The sequence below is a fragment of the Sinocyclocheilus grahami genome, unplaced genomic scaffold (genome assembly GCF_001515645.1).
Source record: "Sinocyclocheilus grahami isolate Dianchi unplaced genomic scaffold, SAMN03320097.WGS_v1.1 scaffold358.1, whole genome shotgun sequence".
NCBI lineage: Eukaryota > Metazoa > Chordata > Actinopteri > Cypriniformes > Cyprinidae > Sinocyclocheilus > Sinocyclocheilus grahami.
The window spans coordinates 1,239,719-1,260,894 of NW_015505537.1; the positions used below are offsets into that span (position 1 = coordinate 1,239,719).

Below are 21,176 nucleotides of genomic sequence, written 5' to 3' on the forward strand. Positions count from 1 at the left end.
CTATCGCCCCCATGAACAAACAGTGATAGACTTGAGTAGGAATATCACTACTGTGACCTTATAGATATGTAAAAGCATATCAACACTCCATTTGTTCATGCAGGTGCACGTTTAGATCTGTTTCCCATTTTATGTCTCAGGGGGGGGGTTACGAGAAATGTTGCAAAGCTTTGGCCATTGGGCTTTGATTACATCTGCTTGAGCATAGTCCCTCCCCTCTCCTGCAGAGTACACTATATATACACACACGCAGTCAGACGAATCTGTTCACTAGGTCTTACTATCCTACTCAGAGTTGGAATATGTGAGATCTGTGTGTAGCCTGCCTGAGCTTGAGATTGGGAACCGAGTAGGCACATGGTTGCTCATTTGTAAGTGTGATCCCACTTGAGAAAGAGACAGTGATAAAGAGAGAGGGAGAGGACAACGAGGGAAAGGTGCCAGAGTCAGTATAAGAGAGACAGAAAGAAAAAGAAAAGAGGCAGGGAGAGAGTACAAAGCATTTCCACCTGTTGTACAATGGAAGCTTGTGCAGTGTCTTTCTGGATTTACATCGGAGTAATGTCCATCCTTGTTGGTGGAGCGGTGAAGAAGTTTCTGGCATTCCATATCGGTGCCATGCCCTCAGTGGTGGCATGGCTGGGTGCCACTCTGCTGGTGGAAAGACTGTGTGCCCTGTGCATGCCCGCTGTGCTTGCAAGATTGGTCCTCTGTGTTTCCTGCTGGCTGTACTTTACGTGGGCCACCCCCAAACCCTTCCTGCCAGTTGAAGGCAAGGCTGTCTTCATCACAGGTAAGAACAAACCAAAGAAGTAGAACAAAAACATAATTAGGGCATAAAATGAATAGGCATGTGTCATAGTTTAGCCTGCATTTATATTTAGTGCTTGGTGTCATTTTTTTCTTTTCATTCGTGGCTGACTCAGAGTATCATTATGTATTGACCTGAAATACACATGAATTGATAAGCAGAGATTGTACAAACAGATGGGAAATGTAGGTCATGCTGGGTGGATTCTGTTGTGCAAAATTGCCACAATTATATTAAGATTGCTGTTGTTTTTGTGTCAAGTGAATCAGTAACTTTAAGAGGTAAAATGAGGATGCATTGTGACATCTGCCTTGTGATTGAACGAACAACAAATGTGTACACTTCTTGTCAGCACACGCTATGATTTTGTATGGGAAGTCCCATATTAATTACTCTCCTGATCAGTCAGAACATCCTGTCTTATGTTTGAGTACTGTAGATCTTGATTCAGAACATCCTGTACTTTGTAAAACAACCTTCTCTATCCATTGACCATATCAAGCTGAATTGGATGTAACGTTCAGCTCTGTATCAGTATTGGCCCATATTTTATGGCAATGAGGAAAACACATGGTACGACTTAAATTATATTGGTCATGTGTCTTTCTGTTCAAGCTAAGCCAAGTTTGAGTGGCATTTGTAAGATATGCATTATGATTGTCTTATCTATCTGATGTGTTGTGTGTTAACCTTTATTGTGTCCTGCCGGTGAACTATACAGTACTCTAAGATGATTTGGATTTTTCTTAATTGGCTGAGCTAATCTGATTCCAAGTTAAATGATCTTATGCAACAAAAATGCAGTGTAAGCCATGAATCAAATCAAAGAGCTGCTGTGTTGTACCTGGTGGTATACTTAAAGCTCATTTACAAATTACAGCTGTATTTCTCCACTTGCACTTTTGGAAACGGCTTCTTTAAGTGCTCTTTGAGGCTTCTGCACCACTTCTCCTTTAAAGAGTACTGCTTTAAAGGGATATTTCACTAAAAAAAAGAAAGAAAATTCTGTCATCAAGTACATTGCACACTTCATCCAGGCACCAAGATTTTAAAACTGGTTTTGGTTTATGGCTTCTTAAACATACAAAATAATAGAAAATGATATTAGCTCAATATCAAAACAATGAGTGTCAAAAGGAAGTTTGTATGTGTACATGCATGAGATCTGCAACCAGCAGCTCTTAAAAAGAATCTCACCAACACTGTGGAATTGCTAGTTCAGACCTTGAGGAATAAAGGCAGTTATGTGTTGATTTATTACTATTACTATTTGACTGTTACGCTGTTTTAGAACTCCTGTTTAATCTGGATCATAAGCTCCTTCAATAGTTGTTCTTCCTTTGAGCACGTATCTTTTAGTTCAGTATGATTTCTTTGAAGCTGCCCTAAACACATATAAACAATTGCTTGATTACTAATTATTCAGCCTTTTCTGCAACTGAGTCAAACCACAACATTTTAAAAACTGAGAGGTGCAAGCCCAAGATGAACCCTGATGAGTTTGTGTAAATTATATGTACTATATATGTATGTATGCATGTGTATAATATATGTATCGCACTTGTATGTCTGCATACTTTATTATTATCCTGGGCTTTCAGAATAAACATTTCCTTCACACTCTTTAGGTTGACTGCCCAAACAATTAAATGAAAGTTTTTCTGTTAATAATTTTATATAGTTAAACTGTTAATTTTTGACAATGGCAAGTTCTTTTTTTTTTTCTTAAGCTGCCATGATAAACAAACAGGTATGTCCATTTCCCTTCAGTTGGTTCACTTAGCAGGGCAAGGGGTTTAAATTCATTCGGTTACTCCAAGGCAGCTTATGTCCCTTTGATGGACGTGGGTTTCTCAGAACTAACTCATATGGGTTCCATAAATCCCCCAAAGCTGTCTGTCGTCTATTGGCACGGTAACCAGCAACCCAATCCACCCCCTTCATTGCTTGTTTTAATAACGTACACAGAACCAGCATGAGCACACTACTTGATTATGCTTTTCTTCATTTTCTTGTCTTTGTTTCCATACTACCAGCTAGCATGTAATGGCATGGTATTGTACTTTTAAGTAATATTTCTGATGGACATTATATTTTCTTAAATTACCCTTCTCAAAGCTCTAAGTCACTCTTCTGCCAAAAACCAAATGAAAGTGGAAAACCTGTAAACCTCTTACACAGCCAGCAGAAAGGCACAGTCAGGGCTTGAAATGCTGTGAGGCAGGGGGTTAAGGTTACAGAATTGGCTGACTACACAAACTAAAGTCGTTAGTTTGGATAGAGTCAAGCTGGAAAATCGCCTATAGACTACAAGGCCAGTACACCTTGTACATGTTAATCACCAGCTTTGGAAATATAATGTTGAAGTGTGTTGTCCACTATGCCAGAACTCCCAACATATAAACTTCTGTAATCCTGACTTCTAATTAATCACAGAGGTGTCTGTTCCTCAAAGAATATTTCCTTTCTACATAATGAAGCCGGCTTTCTTTAATTAAAAAAATGTTATTGCTAAGGAGGATTTCCATAAATTGCCCAATAGAGGGAACAGCACACACATTTACGTTCTCTGTACATAAATGTATGTTTTAATAAGAAATTCCTTCTTTTAACTTTGATGATACCCTGTAAATACTGCATAGCCAAAACTTAAAACTGTGTATTCACATCTTGCTATATGTTGCTTTCTCTCAATTTCACATTGCCAGTGAATCATGATGACTGAACTAAGCTGTGATTAACACCAGGTTCTAGCACCACGAACGTGTGAACTTCTAGTGTTAAATAAACACACGCTCTCATCTCTTCATCAGTCCGCTCTAACATTTGCTTCTTTAGACTATCCCCAATAGAGTTATGGAGATTTGTAAGAATTAGACTAATCAGTGTATAATTCATTCAGAACCCAACATTTCTATGAAAAGTATGACGTCAATCCGGATCTGTAAATGAGCTACTAAGTACCAAGTGACATCAGTCTGTATGTGTGATGAAGGGCAGTGGGAAATCTGATCACTTAGCATGAGGCACACTCCATTGTGTTTACATGCTGAGGACAGCAGGAGGAAGCACGATTAATCCCACATTATTCAGAGACCTGAATGCGAGCCACTCACAAGTGAGTGAGGCGAAAGATGTATATACCTTGGTCCCAAATATTATTTAGATAAATAAATGATTTATTTAGACACTTAAGCTACACTTAGAAGTGTATAGATGATTTTTTGTAGTATTATTGTTGTTGTTATATTTTCTTATATATATTTTTTTTATATTCTGCCTATACACATGACCAAAATAGTATTTATTTAGACACTTAAGCTACACTTAGAAGTGTATAGATGATTTTTTGTAGTATTATTGTTGTTGTTATATTTTCTTATATATATTTTTTTTATATTCTGCCTATACACATGACCAAAATAGTATTTATTTAGACACTTAAGCTACACTTAGAAGTGTATAGATGATTTTTTGTAGTATTATTGTTGTTGTTATATTTTCTTATATATATTTTTTTTATATTCTGCCTATACACATGACCAAAATAGTATTTATTTAGACACTTAAGCTACACTTAGAAGTGTATAGATGATTTTTTGTAGTATTATTGTTGTTGTTATATTTTCTTATATATATTTTTTTTATATTCTGCCTATACACATGACCAAAATAGTATTTATTTAGACACTTAAGCTACACTTAGAAGTGTATAGATGATTTTTTGTAGTATTATTGTTGTTGTTATATTTTCTTATATATATTTTTTTTATATTCTGCCTATACACATGACCAAAATAGTATTTATTTAGACACTTAAGCTACACTTAGAATGTTTGTAAATGTCTTAGAGTGTATAAACGTCATATATATTTATTAATAATTTCTTCTTCTTATTATTATTATTTTCTTATATTTTGTATATACTCTATTACAAAATAGTATTTCGACATTTATAAATGTATAAATATTGTTTAATTTTAATACTTTTATATCATTATTAATATTACGATTATAATTTTTATTATTATTATTAATAATAATATATGTATTTTTAATGTTTCCAGAGAACTGACTTTATATATCCACTAAACGTGATCTTGAGTAATTGATTGTAAAAAAAATAATTAAAAATAAAAAAAAATCCTCATAAAAGTGAAGTTAGTTCTAAAAGTCTAGCATTATTTGTTTGCAGATGCCAATTGGTTTGATATTTTGCATCTATTGCAATGCCATTCAGGCATTTTTAAGGGATGTAAAGTGTCCTGCACATTTTTGGACCACTACAGTATACATGTGTGTCTGCCTCGTTTCTGCTTCTTTGTCTCTCAGTCACCCTCCCTGTTTCTTGTTTAGCTCTTTTTTGCTGAAGCCAGGGAAGTTCCAAATATTGCTTCGCTGATCAGCACACAGTGCCAGTACCGACTGTCCTCCAAGCCCTGTGGGCTTCACTGCAATCACATGTGTGTGTGGGAATTCAGAAGTGGCTCATCAGGGCTCTGGCAGGCCTTTTCCTTACCCAATGTCCCTGGAGCAACTCCAGAATGCAGGCCAGTTGAGTGTGGGATGAGATATGCTAGACCCGAGATGTCTAATAATACCCATATCAATGTTCCATAACAGCACATGGTAAATATTTGGAGAAAAGGGTAGGGGAGGGACACCTTTGTTATTCTTGCCATTGGTCAAGTCGGGTGAAGAGGTTAAACAGATAAGGAAGGTTTAGGCCTACGTGTGGCATCATGGGGCCAGAGTTCAGAGAGGATTCATTGAGCACAGATGCACAAATTAGATGTTGACAGACCTATAGCTATAATTCACCACCAATTACTTTTGAAATAATCATATTTCATTTAGCAGATTATAATTGCAAATAATACAATAGAATGCACTATGTTGCACATGGGATTATTTAATGCACAACATACATAAGATCTGTTTTTACTGTCAACATCTAAAATGAACATTTTTATCAGTGTATAAGTGTATATTTTAGTCAGACTGATGAAAACAGATAATAATACATTACATCAGGGGTCTTCAAAGTTTTTTCAGGGCAAGGACCCCTTAGGTGATAGAAACATGGAGCAGGCACCCCCAATACAAAATGTGTCAAACAGAGCTATTAAGCATATAACCTTCGATATTAATAGAAACTAACCATATGATTAAGAAGTTATATTAAGTAGATCAGAAGAACTATGCACATTATTGTTGTTCTAGATGCATCACTGTCTGTAATATTACTTTTCATTGTTAAAACTGACATTTATGCATCAAAATCAAAATGTTACGATAAAAATCACAATTAATTTATTGTTTGCAGTTGTTGTAAATTATATTAATGGATTTGCAGAGCCATTCATTTTGATTTGACTAATCAATGGACAATTGGATTGGACAATTGGATTAATTGCCCATTGAATGGACAATTAAATATTTAACTGAACTTTAATTACAAGTTTATTAAAATTCACATTTAAATTTTACAGTCAATGGACAAATACACATTTACTTGAACTTTAGCTTTAGATTTCAAACTTCACATTTTATTTTTAGATGGACAGTTAAGAATCAAATTATTGAGTCACTAAAATTGAGGCAGATGTAATATAGGCCTAAGCAATGGCTCCGCTCCACCATAACAAGAACAGCAATGTACACTGAGACATTTAAAATCATTGCTTTTACAAATAATTTGAATGGAATTGTAAAAATATATTAATAGGTTATGAATATTTTTTTAGTAATCTATTAGTCTGCATTTACATTGTGCGCATCTATTTTGACATGCCATAATTTTGTCCCATGCTTGTATCACTGTCGATTGCAGTTTCGGGAGTGAATCACGCATTTATATGTAGATGTAATTTCCAAAACTTTGCAGCATGTAACTGGCCGTCGGTCCTCTTGCATTAAAAAACACTACTTTTATTCTGTGGTTTAGCTATAGCCTCCATAGACTGATAGTCTCGTAAGTGCGAAAGACCACTCACTTTACAATCACTAAAAAGCTGTCACTCATTTAAGTTTGTGATCTCACAACGTTCCATTAAAATCAATAAAGTTATCTACACAGCACAATGAATCGTTTACTTACGTCATGTAGTTGTGAGAGAGGATTAGCGAGAGAGCAGGCAGCGCTCCAAACAAAAACTCTGGCGTTTGGAGCAGTGATTGATTCTAACTTAAAACTGTAGTACAAGTATAGCAAGTACATAACCAGCCAGTGTTCAAAACTATCACCTTACTTTAGCCCGATTCACAACAGTTAGTTTATAATAATGTTTTCTAATTTGAGTGGTACGGTTAGGTTTTTGTGGGAAATTCGAGCATGGCACTGCATCATTACGTCACTTCTGTAAACATAAAGAAGTTGTCCCGGCTAGTAGGCTATGGCGTGTGAGGATCCTGCAGGTGGCGGATCGTTAGCCTTCTCTCACAGCATTTAGAATTTATCATTAACATTTATCTTTTTGATGGCGGATTGTAATCCAGAAAGGATTATGTTTATGAAACACATGTGACTGAAATTAAATTATTCCAGTTTTAAATGTGCTTCTGATTGCAGATAGCCTGGGATTACACAGGATTTGTATGTTAAAGAGAACCAGTTCAAAGGAAGAATAATTTGCCTTTTGGGTTAAAATAATTTCTTAATATGAAATTCAAATGGTATGACAATTGGATTACTGTGCAGAAATTGAAATCTACACGCTAATACACTCTACATACACATAGTCACGCAATGCTGATGTTGTTAACATTAACAATTTGAGAACAAAGTATAACAATAATAATAATTTGCACGGTTTGATGTGATATGAGCTAATTGATCGTTAGATTTAATCACCATTGGTTTATTGTAATGCTTTTTATCCTCAGTTGGTCAGAACAAACGTGGCAGACTTGTTACTTACTTGTTCTGAAGACAATATCCGGTAAAAAATGCTTATTTGGGTCATATATTCCAAGACGTAGGCAAGAATCTGTGATTCCTAAGTACAGTATCAACACCGGTGCGGTGACTGGCAGCCACACATTCACCTCAAAACATTAGATTCATCCACGCTGGAACCAGTGTTGGAGCACAACCACGTAATGAAAATAATTCCGCAAGCTACTGCAATTGCAGGTTTCAAACAGAGATGGCGACAAAACAGAGGCAAAACTTACGGACTGCAGCTTTAAACACCTCTGATTGGTCATTGCGTTCTAGAGATCAACAAACATGCGTGTGATTGACTACATTTCTCACTGCTGCAAGAACACGCCGTAAAAAGGAACATTTCACGTTCTCCGGAGCAGAGTCTCAAAAAACATGGAGCGTTTGCTAAATCTGTTTCACGAATAATATTATATTACATTATCATCTGAGGGTGCTCTTGCTTTCGTTTCAGGGTACATATATTTATATTTGATGTTATGATGTTTTTTACCCATGTTTTGACTTTTTTAACAAAAAATAATTTGTGATCAAACAGTGTAATTTTGTTTACTTGTGCAAATCTAGTACCTTGGAATGTTGCATCAAAAGCAGTGCAGGCATTTTTCGAGGCATGAATAGTCACAGTATGGTGCAGTTTGAAATTTGGCCCATTGATATGCGACTTGGAAAAACATTAGAACTAATATGCAGATTTCCCTGTGTGATCGTGGAAAAACATTAGAACTAATATGCAGATTTCCCTGTGTGATCATCTTTTTGGCTTTCACTAGTTTATGGAAAGTACAATTTTTTCCACATAGTTCCTAGCATTACCTAAGAATTAGAATTACCAGAATTGGAATTATCGGGAACCATCTTAAGTACCAGCTGGGGAACATGGCTGGGAATAATTGACCTGGGCAATATTAAAAATAAATAAATAAATAAATATGAAGAGTGGTGATAAAAAGTTAAATGGCCAGGTAGGTACATTTATCTCAACAATGGCATAATTTATTAATAATAATAATCATCATAATCAGCTAAAATCTGTTAGTCTTGATTACTGTATTCTTAGCTCCCCCATTCTTCTGCAGACTCTTCGTGTTTATTGAAAAATACTTTGTGGATCTGTTATGGATAACACACTGACAAAGCGAGGGCCCAGCTAGTGTACTGACAGATATGTACATGTCCTCAGAGGACCTTGAGATAACACTTGCTTTAAATGCAGAGGTGTGATTGTTTTTGTGTGTTTGTTCTCCCTGGACACTAACTGCTGTTATCATAACTGGTGTATAATTGTTTGCCACACATTCACAAATTAGAGGTGAAAAGTGAGGCCACTGACCTCTGGACAGTGTATAAACATTTTCGTGCATTACAATTTTATTATTATTTTATTTTAGGTTTACAACTTTGACATCCCTGCCAACCTAAAGAGACACAGAATGGAATAAGTTTAGTTTGGATGGAAAGAAAATTCCTAACAATATTTTTTTAAAAGAACAAAGATTATAAAACCTGGCACTCACAGAAAACATTCATTTCTAAAGCCCAGCGGTTCAATTATGCTGTAGACCTCACATTGAGAGAAATCTTTATGTCTGTGTGTCTATTCATGTCACTTTTTGTTTCCAGAATCTGTAGTGCACTGGCATTCAGTTCCAAGAACAACATGCACATCAGGGGTAGAAAAGAAAAAAAACAGAAAATCTAGTTACTCTCCTTTTTTTCAGCATTCTTCTGCGTGTTGAGGGTAAAGTTCCTGTGGATTTATACGTTATTTGTACTCAAATGACCCTCATAAAGATCAGATGTTAAATTTCCTTATTAATGTGCCATTCCCTGCCACCACTTCTGTAAATGTGTGTGTGAGTGTCAGATATCAAAATCATGTGCATGCATTTGTAACCATGGCTGCATTTGTTTCTAACACACTGAGTCCTAAATTGCATTTTTATCATTTTAGTAATAAAGCTCCCAAAACACAAAGTCCTCAAATCGAAGTTCACTAACACCAATATCTCTTTCAGGTGTGTAATCTAGTAAAGAGATAAGAGAGTCGTGTTTCAGAGATTGATGCATCATACTATCATGCTACTTGATGTGGGGTGAAGACTTTATATAATTGTATTTTTGTTTCCTGTTGTACTGTTCTGATTTTGCTGAGGTCATAGAAGTGAGATTACAATACAGGTGCATCTCAATAAATTAGAATGTCGTGGAAAAGTTCATTTATTTCAGTAATTCACTTGAGATGCACCTGTACATTTTACCAATGTTGACAATGCATCCTCATCAAGTTTTCACTCTTGTTCCATACAAGAAAATTTCCTAAAACTGGCTTAAGTGTTCAAAAAGGAATCCAAAACAGCTATTAGGGTGATGATAATATTGATGTGGTCTTGCGTAAGATGCCATTTAAGTGAAATTACTGGGAAATTTTGCCAAAATGTGAGTATTTAGACTAGAGTGTTTGGATTGTAATTCTCATGTTTCTTTCCCGTCTCTGTAGGTTGTGATTCAGGGTTTGGTAATGCTACAGCAAAGCGGTTAGATGCCATGGGGTTTGAAGTGTTCGCGACTGTATTGAACCTGGATGGAGAGGGAGCCAAGCACTTGCGCAGAGTCTGTTCATCACGCCTTACCCTCCTGCAGGTAGACATCACCCAGCCTCAGCAGGTACAGCAAGCCCTGCTCGACACCAAGGCTAAACTTGGCATGAGAGGTGAGGATTTACTCTTGCACTATGCCAGAAATACACACTCACAATAACACTCCAACATGTTTGAACACAATGAACATAAAATACCCCTGTATGAATGTTCGTATATCTGAAAAATGCCAGCAACTTTTGGTTGCCCTGAATAAACTTTAACCAGCTTGTGGTTTCCATTAACGTTTCTGCTGAACCAGCTTTGGAACCATGCTATCAACAAAGCACCTCATTGAATTACCTTTAAAGTAGGTTAAATAAATCAATTAATTTGTGCTCCATGGGCAAATTTTTGTCAGTGCTGTTTATTTTACAAGAGATTCAGCGTAGTCAGGTATGTGTATGTAGTGTGTGAGCATTTTTTGTATGTTTGTTTGTACGTGACCAACGTGGATGTTTAATCTCAGAGAAAGTGTTGGGAAGAGGAGGGGATGGGGTGGAAGGGTGGTGTATAATTTGACAGTTCATCAAGGGGCTGCTGTATTTTCAAACATACACACCACAGCGCCAGGTGGCTTATGACTTTTTTTTTCAGAAAAAAACCCCTGTATTTTTCCATGCTGCCTTTTTCAAAACTCAAAGTCACTAGTTCAGTATTTTATTCTCCTCAATTTAGATGCTAAGCTAAGGGAAAAGTGAGGATATATTTGAATGCTCATACAGTATATCTTAATATCTGATATAGTTTTGCAGATTTAGTTTTTTTCCCCTTATGCACTCACAAAAATAAAGTTTCCATAAGAAGGGTTTCACAGTCATGCCATAGAATAACCATTTTGGGTTCCCGAAAGGTCCTTGAACAATTCTTTAAAGACAGTAAAAAAAAATTATTGTGTGAATAAACTTTTTCCTCTACAAAGAACCTTTTGTGCCATGGAAAGTTTCTATGGATGTTAAAGGTTCTTCGTGGAACCATAAATCCCAATAAAGAACCTTTATTTTTAAGATTTCTTAACTAACTCAATCTCTGTGTACAGTAGCTATGTTTTTATCAGATTGTTTCAGGCCTTTGTTGTTCTCTCCTCTCCCTGCTTCATTTCTTTCTCGGTTGAGGTGTTGGTTTCCTTATTCTGCAAATAATTTCCCAAATCTATTGATCAAACAAAAGTTGAGGGTAAGGGTGAAGATAATCATTATCTCAGTGTAAACACACTTTTTTCTTATTTAACCAGGCATTAAATCTGGGCAGAGTTTTAGTGTAACCAGATAGATATAAATCACATGCTGTCATCACAAACAATTCTATGCAATATCAGCAGATAAAATCCAGATAACTCAATCCCTCTGTACTAAGCCACTCTGTATCTCTGTTATTCTCCAGAAGTTCTTGGACAATCCATTAGACAGGGTTGAAAATGTGCTGTATTCTGAACCATGTGTTCTGATGGTGCTAAAGACAATAAACACATCCAGCACATTTGTACACTTAGGTGTCACAAGTTCAGACCAATGCAGATAGTTTTAAAAAATGTGATGACCAACGCAATGAATGACAATTTTGCAGTTTTGCTTCAGCAACTGTCACTTAAGAGCAGAGGTTCTCAACCAGCAAACATCCAAGTGGTCTGTAGGTTACCTTGAATGTATTCCAACTTCTAAAATGACCAAATGAATTGTGGTTAATTAATCAAAAATTTCAGTGCTCCCAGTTTGGTAAAAGTAATAATTACAGCATAAAACTAAGTAATCTACAGTATATTATACCTATGCATGTTTTCTTTTCTCTAGATTTGTGGGGGCTTGTTAATAATGCTGGATTGTGTGTGAATGTTGGGGATGCTGAGCTCTCCCTGATGTCCAACTACAGAGGATGCATGGAGGTCAACTTCTTTGGAACACTCACTGTCACCAGAACCTTCCTGCCACTTCTCAGACAGGCTAAAGGCAGGATTGTGACAATCTCCAGCCCTTCAGGTACTGTACACGTATACGTACACGTACACATACACGTGAGCTCTAACCATTCAGCTAGATCTTTTATACAAATATTATATATCCAAGCCACTCTACTCAGACTTCATCACTAATAAAAGAAACAGAAAAGAACGAGTAAATTAAATTGTACGCATGATGACACTTTTATGAGTATTTGCAGGTTCTTGTTTCAGTGCTAAATCTACTTAGAAGTCTCTCTGCCATCCACATAAAGCTGCCAGTGCTTATAAATGAATCTCTGTCACTCAGATGTTTATTTTATGCCTTCCATCTGGCTTTATCACACCTAACCAAACACTAATCGGAGCCCAAACTGTAATCCACCTGTTTTCCTTCCTTCTCAAGTGTCAACTAACAATTTCAACCGAGAGCAGCTCTCTGCTCAAGCTCATGCTGGAATTCACAGTTGGGAAAATCAGTGTGCTTTTAGCTTTGCCTGGCTCCCCTGATTTTATTTCCAATTGTTTACTGCCATTGTGCCAAAACAGTGTGTTACTATGAGTAACAGCCTGGAGCAGGACGCCGTTGAGTTCTCTGTAAACTCTGGCGCACAGCCCTTTTAAATAAAGATGTCTCCATCATTGCAGTCTCACTGTAAAGGAAAACAAAATGTTTTAGCTGTCATGAGCAGCAGATGCTACTGTCACAATACAGATGAACAGTCATTCTCTCAGAGGGCTTACAGGAGGCCTGTTGTCTTAAAACATCCCGTACATCCTCCTTGAACACAAGCCCTTTTATTCTGCAACGTCTTGAGGCAAAATTACATGTTTTATAAACGTGTAACAATCTGCAATTAACCTCTACAGAACTGCTTTGTTTCCACCGTTAAACTGATGATTGTCCTGGCTACAATCCAGCTTTTTTTTTTTTGTACATCTTTATTACCCCTACAATGAATGACACTCCCTCAGTCAAAAAACACCATAACTTCTGGACTTTTGGAATGCGTCCCATAAAGGTCTTCATTGTGTCTTTACCAGTTCTCAGGCAACGTGGCAGTAATGTGGTAAAAAAAAAACAGTAATGTGGTAGCTCTTCTTACGTAGTTTTTACAGCCTTTATCGTATCAGCCTGCTCATTAAAATGTTCAAGGATATGCAGTGCTGTAAATTGTGATTGAGATATCTCTATTTAATGTTTGTTTCTGCAGGTGAGCATCCCTTCCCTTGTTTGGCATCATACGGGGCTTCAAAAGCTGCTCTAAATCTTTTTATCAGCACACTTCGTCATGAGCTGGAGCCATGGGGTGTCAAAGTCTCCACCATCTTACCCTCTGCCTTTAAGACAGGTGATTAACATTTTTACAATGACCAAGTTACATATACCAAAATATTGTATACTTCCAGTTTGATGATTCACCTATCTGTATACTGCCGATCTCTAGTCATGTCACAGTGGTTGTAATTTGATGAAATTTAGACTTTCTGTTATCATAAAACACAGTGTTTAGGCAAATTGCCTGACAAGGTCTAAGGCCACTTATATGGACGATTTGGTGTATAAACTGCAGATGACCTTTTTAACATCCAGTTCAATTTACTGGTTTATAGATTTTGGTTTATAACATATTGCAAGTTAAACTACAGGCAAGAAGTGAGGCATTTGATTCATCCCCTTCTAAACACACTGCATTATTAAAAATACATTATTTATTATTGTTCTTTAAATATACAAATATTTGTACTTTTTTATTTATTCTTTATTCTTTGTTTATATAATTATGTATTTATTATTATATCAAAAGAAGAAGAAAAAAAAAGTGCAAATATACTTTAAAGGTCCCATATTGTACACCTTTCTGGAGTTTTATTTTAGGTTTTGATGTCCTTAAGAATATATATTTGCGGTATAAGTACCAAAAACCATCTCAATATATTTTTACAGCTCCTTCTTCAGGAGCTCTGCTGAGAACAGGTCGATTTTGGCCTGTCTAATTAATATTCATGAGCCTCTCTTCTGATTGGCCTGTTGTGTTCTGAGTGACGCACGGCCAGGCCAACCACAGGTAACTAGGGTCAGCCGACGTCACAGCGCTAGCTGGAGGCAGCAAAAAAAAGGGGAAACTGGAGGCGGCCCATTCAAACCAGCGCGGGTTCTGCTACATAAGGAGCTTAAAATATCATCTTGTTGTGATGTTGGGTGCCAGAATCAACGTAATACAGCCTCAGTTTAGAAATTTGATCGCATATCTGCTGCCACTGCCAGACTAAAAAACGATGACAGCTGTGGTTAAACGCGATAAAACGAGCAGACTGGACAGTTTGCAGCGCACACTTCTTATCAGAAAAGGTTAAATAAAGTATTGTCTTTTGTTGTTATGAGCGCATGTACAGATTTCTTGCCATATGTCTATGTTTCTTGCATCTCACGATTATGTTGTGTATGAAATAATGTCTGTGCATGTGTGTAAAACAACAAACTGACGATTCATATATAATCATTTGTAATTGTATATACATTGTTGTGATTAATTGTGGCTGGAACAATAATGTAGATGTAAAAATAGTTGCCTGCTGAAATTGAAATGTGTATCTTCATCATGACTAGATAGACACGGTAAGTTTGTCTTTACTATACACGTTAGATGTGATCCACCTCATAGTAACAATCCTGTCAGATCGTCCATCCTCTGAGTGAGAGTGTAACGTTACAGGTCGGCCGATCTGGTTTCGTGGTTAAAGTTAACCTTTTCGATATGTTTCCGCGATGTTGTCTGGGGGTTTGGCGAAAGGAGAGTGGGACGGTGGGCGGTGCTCGGGTGGTGACTGAAGGCGGTGACTGTGTAGTTCTGACATCAACTTTTTACGGAAGTCACAGAGGTTCGTGAAAAATCACAGCTACTTTAAACAGGCTGTGTGAATTTGACTGTGGACTGACTGTTTTGAAACTTATATGATAGTTACATAGCACCTAGACCTCAGTTATCATGAAAAAAGCCAGGAAATTTCAGTTTTGACAATATGGGACCTTTAAGTTTTAATGTTGTTATCAGACGCTTAACAAAACATACAAGCTAAAAGCAATTTAAATAAAGACACCACTGCTGTGTCCTGGTAAATGGGCCCATCAGATATTCTTAGACAAATGGGTTACATCTTGAGAGAAAACTGCCATGTCGGTTAAGTTCTCATTTGAGTTGTTTATTTACATCTGAGCCTCAGGGATCAATTAGGTTTGAGTCCTTCTTTACACGTCGACTGAACAGATAGTCCGGCCAAATGCAGGTCTGAAATTACAATATAAATAACTGAATAAAGTGTCCCCAGACCTGTTTATGTCTCCAATCTGTCCTGGACCGATTGCTCCCCTACATTCAAGTTGCATCATGCTTTCTGCCATTTCTTTAACTTGCAGGGCAGAGCAGTAACACAGAGTACTGGGAAAAACAGTACAAGAACCTGATCCAGAACCTGCCCCCGTGCCTTCTAGAAGAATATGGGGATGAATACCTGCTGGAGACCAAGGAACTCTTCCAGAGTTACGCAAAAACAGCCAATGAGGATCTGAGCCCTGTCATCAACACCATTGTGGACGCACTCCTCTCTCCTCAACCCCAGGTGCGATACTACGCCGGGCCGGGTTTAATGCTCTTGTACTTTATCTGCAGCTACTTCCCTTTTAGCATCAGTGACAGGTTCCTCCAGAAACTCTTTGTACAGAAGAAAGTGATGCCTCGTGCCCTTAGGAAGCAACAAGGCCTGAGCCTCAACATCAATAACAACAGCATAAAGGAGAACATGAATAACAACAACAACAACAGCCTCAGAAAGATTATCGATTAGTTCTGATAAAGAGTGTAAGAACATCCTTTAGCACAACTAATGTGATCTACTTCTAGAGATTTGTTTCCATTGTGTATACTTTACTTTTCTCGTCTTCATTTTGTTGTACATATTGTGTAATATTTTGAGGGGATCACTGAATTGCACCAAATCATCTGTGGTAAACCCAGTTCTTAAAAGGCAGTTGACACTCTTGAGCATCATGAAGATAATGATAAAAAAGAGGTCATGCCCACAGGCCATATTTATAGTGAATACAAGTTCTCAGGTGAGGCAAAATCCAAACAGATAACATACGGTATATGTATTCTGCAGAAGGCATGAATTCTAGGTTTTCACCATGGAGACACCTCAATTGAGTTTGATGTGAAATTTCATTATGTGAAATTGATCATTTACAGCCAAACATCTGAGGCTCTCTTTCCATACTGCACTGAGGTGCTGATGATAATGTTACTATGATCAAACCAGAGTCAAATTGGTCAACTTCAAGTAAATATAGTTTTTTTTAAGTGACCAATGGGCTGAAGTGCTTCCTAAAGACAGAAGTTATGTTTTAAATGTATTATACTCCATCCTTTAGCATTTGTTATATTTGTTTATTTTTTCCATGTCACATTTTTGTTGGCGTATTTATGCCATTTTGTTCTTAAATAAATCACTTGAACTGTGAATTTTATACAAATATGGAAAAAAGAACAGAAAAAAATGTAAATTGTTCACTTTATCATTCTTAGAGTATATTAAAGTAGATTTTTTAAATAAACAATCTGTGTGTTTTTGTATTTCCTGTCAGAGAACATAAACAATGGCTTCCTTCAGCTGGTCAAAGATCTTTGTCAATGCTAAATGACCTTCTCTAATCACTGTACTGAAACCCAGCCACCCACTACTGCTGTGTTAATTAGCAATTGTATGTAGCTATGCTAATTGCAAATTTCAGTTTGTGTAATGAAGCCAGAGTCTTACAAGCCAGATATAACAGAGCTAGAAAAATGTTGATATTTCGTTGCGAACTTGCGATACAGTTTTTCTGTATAAAGTTTCCAAAATGCACATTTTAACTATTCAGCAAAGGTACATTAAATTTATCTAGTCACAGAAGATTTTTATTTCTGTTATTTTGAACTTTGTATTCATCAAAGAATCTTGAAAAAAAAATCATGGTTTCCACATATATTAAGCAGCACAATTGTTTTCAACATTGATAGTAATAAGAAATTTTTCTTGAGCACAAAATGAGCCTATTAGAATGATTTCTGAAAGATCATGTGACACTGAAGATTGGAGTAATGACTGCTGAAAATTCAGCCATTTGGGGGGAATGTGCCCTTACATAGGCTACCATTGTCCTGAAACTAATTTCCCAAAAACAGGGTTCAAATGTTCAAAACAGTCTTCGTCCCGGAGGATGACGCCCCGGTTCATGCAATCCAATCATCTTATGCCACCCGGTTTAAAAATCCGAAACTGTCCGGCACGCCCCAGCTTATTGCTCAATTTGCTTTTGCTTGTTTTTGCTGTTATACGCTTGTACGCTCCCTGTTGTATTGTTCTGTTTACTGTCAGAGATTTTCTTGTATACTGTGTGTTGAATACTTTTTAAAACACCCTTTGATAATACAGTGTACAGTTACGTTTACTGTTCTGTTTTCACCAGTCCTCACGTTGTGTGTAAGGTTGGGAAGGCCTGAGCAGGTAAGTATGTTGTGCGATTGTACATCATGTAGGACAATTTATTTGTATTAGACACACTAGGGTAGGAGAGAGGGCCACCCCCTGTACGTTTTGTTTATTCATTTAGCTAGAGTAATTTAGTTAGACTGTTGTAACATTGAAGATCTTTGTCTTTCTACATTTTTATTTTGGTAGTTAGCTAAGATTATAAAACTAGCTAGCTGTGTTTAGTTTTATTTCTTTTATCTGGCACCTCACGTGCTCCTCCTTCCCACATTTTTGTTTTGTCATTGTTATGTTGTTCCCCGTTCTTTTGTAAATACTGTAAATACTATCTCTCCACCTTTCACTGAGCACTGCACAACTTAGAACAATAAATAGTTTGAGTGGAGTTTGCTTCTCTTTTATTTGCCTGCCCTCGTTCTTGTATATGTGCACACACACACACACACACACACACACACACTTTACCAAATATAATTTTCCCATTTACCCCTAGCCCAACTGATTCCTAAAAACTTAAGGGACGAAACATTTATGGGGGCTCATCCGGGATCTAAACAATTAGATTTTTCCCAGATGTTAATTTTGTGTGTGTGTGTGTGTATCTTTATGTTGGTTTGCGCTGTAATAGAGAGGAAATGCTTGTGTACAGTACTATCGGATATAGTGAAAGTGGCATGAGTGAAACCCAACTTTATTGATAACCCAAATTTAGATAAATTTGACAGGTGTAGGAAGGATGATTTATTGAACATCGCTGACCATTACCGGATCTCTATGGTGAGGCAATTATTAAAGAAAACAATAAAAGTGTTATTTTTCGAAAACTGGTTGAATCAAATGTGCTTGTGATGACAGTGAGGCCGCCCAGTCGGCTGATAATACGCGTCCAAGTAGCCCGGTTATGTCGGAGAAGGCGCTAAGCGATGGCCGCCGAGGTGGAGGTAGAGTCCGATGCCAAGGCTGCCTTGTTATGCCATGGTCTAACTGACCATGTTATGAATCACAGTCTCTATGTGAGAGAGTCTGGACACTGAACTGAGGATTCAGCCGAATGTGAGCAGATCTACAATGGCTTCAGTCTCAATCTTTGAGGCTTTGACACATTTCAAAACAATTAATTTCAACGTTTTTTGACCAGAGCACTAAATGCTCAGTTCCTGGTAAAAGTTATACCAAGAACTAAGCCTGCTCAAATTTCATGGAATCGGGACATTCAGAGAGCAGGGAACTGGCTCAAAATACCCAAAGTTGAGAAGCTTAGCCTTTGGAGCAAGGTCAGAATCCTGGGAGATTAATTGGTAATCATGTTTATCTCATTAACTGCATTTGTTGTTTTTGGAAAGAGCAGTGTGGCCTTTCTTTGATAGCTGAAACATAATAAGGAATAAATGGGACACATTGTCACACACCACATCACATTGGGTCCTGTGATTAACAAAGCAGCACTTGGTTCATAATTGATGAGAACTTTGTACCTAAACAATGCAAAGGGTCCCTGCAAGTAAACACAAAATATGACTGTCACTTGTGTAATAAACAGAGAAAAGTACGCTCAACCTTGCTCCCAGCTGCAGCAATTTGTGTGATTATCAGAAAATCATTAATCATTCAAAAAATAAATAAATAAAATGTACAAACGTTTCTGCTATTCATTGTGTCTTTTTTTGTTCAGAGCAAACTTTCATCATCGACTTTTTCTTTCCCAACCAAGCTGTCATGTGCAATTTTACCAGACCGTTATGTAAAACTAAAGGCTGTTAGGGACAATGTGTCCAGCACCAACTTCCTGTTTCAAAAGGCAATACATCAACACAAGAAAAACTGAAATCTTCTTGATGGTCTCCAAGCCATGGTCTAGCAGTTACTGTACGTGCTTTCACGGGGTGGGGAGAGGGGGGGGGGGGGGTTGTTTAGGACACAAAACTCAAAAAGGGAACATCTCTGTTAAAGGGGAATCACACTTTTTTTTTTTTCACAAAGTAGGAAATTATTTACTGTGATGATGTAAAATTTCACTATGATGTAAAAAAAAAAAAAAAACATTTCTAACGAAATCAGAAAGAAAAGTCCTGAAATGTTAATGTCAACTGTTAATGACATTTTCTTTTATCAATTATGAAGCACTACAAGACAAAACCATTTGTAGTGACTGTACGTTCTGACACGTTGAGATGTGGTGCTCATGTAGGCAATACAAGTTCAAGTCTGCATCAACTATCCCATCATTTACTGCTCTCCATACTGCCACCATTAGTTAACATAGCAAAAAGGCCTACATTAAACAAGATACTGGACCCAGTTGCCCTAGAGTTGGGAAATTGGACACAGAAGAAAGAAAAGCGAAGAACATTCTGAGAAAGAGTTAAGATTAATAATGCTAGTGGTGTCCTGAGGCAAGAGTTCAGCCAAATCTGAAAAGGAAAATTACTCAAAAAAGGGAAAAATAACTCACAAATGTTTCACACACAAGTCAACTCTTGGGTGGTGGTCAGGTTTTTAGGACACAAGACAGGAGATTGTGCCACTCAAAAAGGGAACAATAACACACCACTAACATAAATAAACCCTGTAGGTCCATCCAGAGTTACCTCACAGCTGCTCTCATTCACTATACAAGGACTATCCGCAGGATTTTCCATTGCAACACTTTACGTTGATAACAGTGCTTGTATGCAGAACTGATATTATGATTAACCTTAAAAAAGGTGAGTGACTGGGCTGCTTGCAACAAATTTCAGTCTGCTTAAAAGCTTAGCATTAAAAACCTTTGCAGGTGTGCCACAGGTTTTAAGGCCATGGTGCACATTTGCCAAATTCCCTCAGGAGCGAGGAGTGCTGTACACTGTCTCAGCGCTGCAGATGTTAAAATCCAGCACAGGACGCTTGCCAACATCAACACACTAAGTTCCTAACACTAAGCATACTTGGAGTGATGGAAAATGGTAACGTTTGTGCTGGCCAGACTCACTAGGCTAAAGAACTAGACCCAAAACCATAACAGACTTCAAAGAACAGCGACATATGTCTGTTTCTAAGAATCTCCTCTCAGCTGTTTGTTTTCTGTCACTTTAATCATAGGAAGATGAAGCATGAGAAAGAAGACCAGAAAAAAAAACTTTTTTTTTTCAAATTGACAGAAAATAGGACAATATTGACTGAGTAGTAACATTTGAGAGGTAATAGCAATTTGAATTAGAATTTTATTTTGATTATAATTATATTAATTCATTTAGCATTATCTGCCTCCCTTTTAATTTATTCATTTATTATTTTATTTATTTAATATTATTATTAAATTGACGTTTAAAAAATATT

At 37.0% G+C, this 21,176-nt stretch overlaps 1 protein-coding gene across 1 annotated transcript; it reads left to right on the forward strand.

Annotated features, from left to right (window-relative positions):
* Positions 1–259: 259 nt before the first annotated feature.
* On the forward strand, positions 260–17,248 carry LOC107548951 (corticosteroid 11-beta-dehydrogenase isozyme 2-like). The gene is made up of 5 exons (XM_016229830.1): positions 260–793; positions 10,258–10,470; positions 12,187–12,372; positions 13,547–13,684; positions 15,751–17,248. The coding sequence occupies exons 1-5, from the start codon at positions 520–522 to the stop codon at positions 16,176–16,178; spliced, it is 1,239 nt and encodes a 412-aa protein (XP_016085316.1). The 5' UTR covers positions 260–519; the 3' UTR covers positions 16,179–17,248.
* Positions 17,249–21,176: the final 3,928 nt, after the last annotated feature.

What these genes read in the sequence shown, in the direction of transcription:
- LOC107548951 (XM_016229830.1), top strand. Translation starts at nt 520, where the DNA reads ATGGAAGCTTGTGCAGTGTCTTTCTGGATTTACATCGGAGTAATGTCC. An exon ending in GACAATCTCCAGCCCTTCAG is followed by an intron (nt 12,373 to 13,546) that starts GTACTGTACACG and finishes TTGTTTCTGCAG; the next exon opens with GTGAGCATCCCTTCCCTTGT. An exon ending in ACCCTCTGCCTTTAAGACAG is followed by an intron (nt 13,685 to 15,750) that starts GTGATTAACATT and finishes TTTAACTTGCAG; the next exon opens with GGCAGAGCAGTAACACAGAG.